Genomic DNA, 6,080 nt, shown 5'->3' with positions numbered 1-6,080 from the left:
ATGTGCTCTGTTATAAAGGAACAAACACTAACAGATGACTCTCTTCATACATTACTGTGTGAGATAGAAGCCATAGTTAACAGCCGACCACTCACCAGTGTTCCAGGAGAAGTATCTGACTTAGAGCCACTTACACCAAATCACCTTCTTCAACTAAAGAGTGACATGATCTTACCACCAGCCGCTGCTGCAGGAAAGCTGAGTCAGTATGCCAAGCGTCGGTGGAGGCAAGTCCAGTATCTGGCAGACCTGTTTTGGCGCAGATGGATCAAAGAATACCTTCCTCAGTTACAACAAAGACAAAGGTGGATTCACCCACAGCGAAATGCCAAGGTGGGAGATGTCGTCATGGTTGTAAATGAATCTACTCCCAGAAACGTATGGCCCCTAGGCAGGGTGGTTGAAACACTCCCTGCATGTGATGGACTGGTTCGACGTGTGCGAGTGAAAACTAGGACAAGCATTCTCACCAGACCCATTGATAAACTGTGTCTGCTGTTAGAATCAGAAGTCACAGACTAAACATCAGTTTACGTTAATTTGCTTCGAAAGGCAAGCTGACACCTTACTTTCGCTTCAGAACAACTGATGCAAACTGTCAAATTCATCATGAGATCTACCAGATGTGACGACAGATGAACCTACCTGTACTACAGATGTCAAGACTGGTGATTCGTCTCTACAGCGACGTGTCTGCGTTTAGTGTGAAGTTGCCAGATTCGTATACAACTCATCGTCAAGATCAAGAATGAACATGTTTGACACCTAGATCAGCACATCTGTGAATTTGATTTTGTAAAGAAGAATCCTATGCATGCAATTTGTACCGATGGAACCAGTGTGCATAATTAGCAAGTTTGTTTAAAGTTTGGTACACCACAGGCCCATGGAGTTTTAATTTGCAAGATTCTACATCGTATTCTACTGCTTAAAATGTGTGCACAATTTGTGGATGTGTACAGTATAGCATGTAAACCATATTTGGGATACACCTTTTTGAAAGTATGTTCCGTGCGTGTATTTTGGAATCTCGATAATGCTCAAATTTGATTTCTCTTGAAATTATTGCTCTGCTATCTATCAAAGGGTATGCATGATCGAGGTCCAAAATAATTTCACTCAAGTTTGTAATTGTGTATTCCTTTCTACATGTACTTTGCAAGTAAATGCATCCTATCAGCATCTGGTGTTTTGACTATAACCTGGATTGACTGAATTTGCAAATTTGGGCCATGGCTGCTATGGTTGTGCACAGGCAGTCATATTATATCAAGTTGTGTTTTTCTCATGGCTGCTATGGTTGTGCACAGGCAGTCATATTATATCAAGTTGTATTCTCATTTACAAGGTGTACCAAACAAGATATTCGCATGCAAGGAGTTATGTACTTTCATCAAAAGGACAGCTACAGACTGCATTTCTAGTTTACAAACTAAACATTGTTGTGTTCATGTTGATAATATGTTGTGATCATGTTGCACTTAAATAGTATCTCCCATGTGTTCAGTTGGCTTTCCAATCTCACCAAATTTGCCTTTTGTGTGGGCTTTTGTTTGGTTTTGTTTCAAGTAATTTTGGTTGGCATGGGCAGTTATCTCTTGAGTGCAGCATCATCTATCTTGTAAAATGAAAATAATTCTTTCATGTGAAGTTAAAATCACTTTTGAAATTTCCAAAACTCAGTTTATTTTTCTTTTGGATCAAATCACTTGAAATTTTTGAAATGTTTTTTTTGTCTTGAATCATTAGCATTGATACAAGTTTTTTATCACACAAGTGAATCTCAGATAAAGGTTTTGATTTCATAAATTTATTCATGTTTCAAAATCAGTCAAGTTTGATGTTTTGAAGTTTAAGGGGTCACAAAGGCACCTCTTGTAAAAGGTTAAGTTTTGTCAGTAAATGGCACACCAAAACTATGTTTTATGAAGAATTGTTGCTGGTAGCAGACAATTAGGCGCCGGAATGTTGATGCCATTTACCAAAATCAAAGTTTGTTCAAGTGTTGTGCATCCTTAATCATTGCATTCCTATGGCATGTTTGTTTATGTGATGAGCGCCCTTGAAGTATAAGCTAAACATAGCCTGCAGCCCATCAATCACATGTAATTTGGTGCCGAATTTGGCACTGGAGGCTGTCATCTTGGTTTTTGAAGTATTGTAGTGTAGAAGCTCTCGGTAAAGACACAATTAATCTTTACCTGAACCAACATAATTATATTTGTGACAAGAAGAAGAAGAAGAATAGCAAGTGAAGATAATAAACATCATCAAGATACGTTTCAGCTAAAGTGTATCCTTGGATTTGTGATGATTTGTGTCACTTTTTGTTGTTGGTTCCGAGTCATCGAAGATTGTATTATTTAGTACCAAGCTTCTACTAACCAGGGGAGCAAAGCAAGTTTGCCCCTATATGAAGATAAATCAAGTTGTGACATTCTTCTCGAACACCGATACAAAACGACGGTGCAAGTTTTAATCGTGTGTCTTACTGTGCAAACGTAACAGGTTTAAAGACCAAGAGCACATATCTGGTGCCCCCCCATAAGACTGCAAAATGATCTGCTTGTTATTGTGTTGGCAAATTGCAACTGTTGTGTATTGTAGAATTGTGAAACTGTGTCCGAGTCTTTGATTACCTTTTCACCAGACAAGACTCATAATTCTGTTTCTTGTATAGTCTTGAAGACATGTCTTAATTGTAAGGGATTAATTGTTAAGACATGATTTTGATACTCTTTAGGTTTTCCTTTTAGTCTATATTTTGTATTCGATGAATAAAATGCATGATGTAACTTAATGTAGTCATGATAATAGGGCAAGTTATCATTCTGTGTGTGCAGATAGCTGGCAACCTAAGTGTATTCCCCCGCCTCCTGGTCAGATTTTTTTAGTACTAGCCAGTCAACATTTAAAAGCTACCTGCCCAACATTGTGGCTTCATAATATGTAAAAAAAAATCAAATCACGAATGAAGTTCAATGAACAAATAATAAAATTCTAACACAAAGATGAGACCGAGAGCCCGACTGAGAGAGTGATATTTCATTTACCTGCAAAATGGAAATCTAGATGCGCTTAATGTAAACTCACTCTCCAAAAGAGTGAGAAGAGCGAAACCACTCCAAAGGGAGTGAAAATCACTCCTAAAGGAGTGAAAATCACACCTACAAGAGTGAAAACCACTGCTATCATACCTTAAAATAGTGGTTTTCACTATTTTGAGGACTTGATTGATTTTCACTCCCTTTGGAGTGGTCACTCTTCTCACTCCTTTGGAGAGTAACATGCGACACTGGTTTCAGATTCGTCATCCAAAGTTGATACAAACGTGTACTGTTGAAAATTAATATAAAAGAATATAATCCTGTCCCCTCAAACCCAAACAAACCATGACCCTAAACAAATCCTAACCGCTATTAACCCTAATCATAAACCTAACCCTATATATGGTACTCTTATCAAGTCCACTAAATGAAAAACATATTTCATGGTACAAAAAATGTAAACCGTTAACCGTATAGGCCTGTGGTATTAAGGCCAAGTAAAATGAAAAACATGTTTCATGGTACACTTATGGAAAGGCCAAGTAAAATGAATAACATGTTTCACGTCCGGCTTTTCGAAAAAAAAGGAGGAAGAGGGCCTTTTTATTTTCTATTTTGTTGTCGCAAAATCGGTGTACTTAGAACTGTTTTAGCGTATACAATAATACCTGAAAAAGAAGGAGGGCTTTTTTATTGTGTTGTTCTGAGAGGTATGCCCCCTCTAATGATCAGAAAACCGGGCAGAACACCTTCCAAAAGTGTTTATTTTAGCAAAGTTATAGAAAGCATCATATTTTTTGAAGATATAATTGAATTTCAAAAATAAAATTATAATTGAAGAAACCTAAAAAAAAGGAAGCGTGTATGAGGGGACGTGAAATATGTTTATATTTAGGGAGTGTTCATAAATACTTTGGTAGGGGGGCTGGAAAATATGTAGGGGGGTCATAAAATTTTAGGAGTTCTGAAGAGGGGGGTTAAAAAGTTTTGGGTGTATGAACAGGGGGGTTAAAAAGTTTTGGGGCACGTAGAGGGGGGGTGTAAAACTTTCGCAACATTAGTCTTGAAGCAAAAAATATATAAAAAAATTTCTCGCGCTACGCGCGCAAATGTTCTCCTAAAACCAGAACAAAAGTTCATTCCAGATAAGGGCATTTGATCAGGTCCTTTATGTATTTTGAAAAGTCATTCAATATAAGTATCATGAAGTGTTAAAAATTGTCTTGTTGTCTATAACTTAATTTTGAGGTTTGTGTCAGTTCCTTCTGATCTGCTCTTTTAATCACCAAAAGACTGCAATAACTTTGTTCTTCTTTAGTGTTGACAATTTTTACAATAATGTTTCATGCAGTACAGATTATTAATTTATTATCAACTAAATCATGTTGCTTTACTATTTAATTATATAGGCGGAGGAATCTTGGAGAACCGGGGTACACGTTTCCACCCCTAATTTTTCCATGGGGACATCCCCTAAAGATCCTAGTAGGAGAAAAAAAACAATAACTGCCCTATGAACTTTTTTAGCACATCGAAAAGCACCGTGTTTTGGGCCCAAATAGGGTAAAATTGCACAATTTTGCGCTTCGCGATCACACGAACTGGCCCAGCAAATAGCAAAACACCCCATTTCGGCAGTAGCGTAGCCAGGGGAAAGTGCCCCCATGACAAAGATGAATGAAAAATGAAAGATAAAATCTGGAGGGCAAAGGAAAAGAATAGTGGCAAGGAACCCCTTCCCACCCAAATTCACCCTGATCATGGGCCAAAATAGTGTAAAATACAAAACGTTTGCGCGCTGTATGCGCCCATTGTCACAATAAAGGCATTTTCATCCCCATCATGGGCGAAAATAGTGTACAAATGAGGGGGGGGTCAAAATAGTTTTGAACCTAATATGAGGGGGTCAAAAAGTTTTAGGTCCATTAAGAGGGGGGTCAAAAAGTTTTGGGTTCACGAAGAAATTTTCGACATGAAAAAAAAAATTCCAGCCCCCCACCAAAGTATTTATGAACACTCCCTTATTGGGCCTAAAAATACACTATAGACCTACCCATGAATTATGAAATCACAATTTCCCGCGAACATCGAAAAAAAAAATCCACAGTCCCGTTTTTCGACCGGATTTGTATAAATTGCACATTCTTTGTGCAAAGAAAAAAATTCTCGTCCGTAATACCTGCCTTGGAGCGTTTACGATGGTAGATTTCATTAAAAAAACACTGTAGGCCTATAATTGCTATAACACCGTGGCGAGGAAATTTCATAAAACCACGTTTTTCTCGAAAACTGAGCAGCCTCAGTTTTTTGCAATCAAATTATTGTTGTTGTTGTTATGTTTGAAAACATTCTCAAATCACACAAATAAATCGGTATATCACTTTTGAGAAAATGATAAGCTTAGCATGAAAAGATTAATGTGTGATACTTGTTTTAGGTAAAATTAAAATAATTAATAGATTAACAATTTTTTATTACTATTTTTTTTGTGTGTTTTTCAAACGCAGTTAAAATACAGAATGAAATAATTGTTAACATAAACGCAAATTGCGCAAATCACGCATGTATAATGCATGGCTTTAAGCATATTATAGAATTGTTCTTGTTTTTTGTTCGTTTGTTTGTTTGTTTTTTATTCTGCAATTTGAAATAAGCGAAATTGGGTTAGCATGGTTAGTGCTTGTTATGCTATATCTCAGTATTATTATAATTAGATAAACTAATACTATTCACTATTTTTGCTACCTTTTAAGGCATAATTCAGCCAGCCCGTGTCAAGGAAATACCAGGCCACTACCGGGGCCACTACTTCGTCCGATCAGTCCAATGATCCTTGATAATTGTTGGACAAAAATAAGCAAATTATCAGGCATAAAATAATAAATGACGTATATTCTTATGGATCAACCTTGAGTAGCTCATCATAATATCAAAAGATTTCCATTGTAACTTTTGTTAGCTTAAAGTTTAAAGTGTCTTTAAATAGGGATGTGGATTTGCCTCACTTCACATAGAGGCCACTTCACTCAAGTA

At 36.9% G+C, this 6,080-nt stretch overlaps 1 protein-coding gene across 1 annotated transcript; it reads left to right on the top strand.

Moving 5' to 3' along the window:
* On the top strand, positions 1–522 carry LOC140142269 (uncharacterized). The gene has a single exon (XM_072164237.1). It carries the CDS (start codon positions 1–3, stop codon positions 520–522), a length of 522 nt encoding a protein of 173 aa, XP_072020338.1.
* Positions 523–6,080: the final 5,558 nt, after the last annotated feature.

The sequence above is a fragment of the Amphiura filiformis genome, chromosome 20, assembly GCF_039555335.1.
Source record: "Amphiura filiformis chromosome 20, Afil_fr2py, whole genome shotgun sequence".
Taxonomy (NCBI): domain Eukaryota; kingdom Metazoa; phylum Echinodermata; class Ophiuroidea; order Amphilepidida; family Amphiuridae; genus Amphiura; species Amphiura filiformis.
This window is presented reverse-complemented; position numbering and strand designations above follow the sequence as displayed.

Bases quoted from the DNA above. Each gene is read 5' to 3' on its own strand.
- LOC140142269 (XM_072164237.1), top strand. From the start codon at position 1: ATGTGCTCTGTTATAAAGGAACAAACACTAACAGATGACTCTCTTCAT.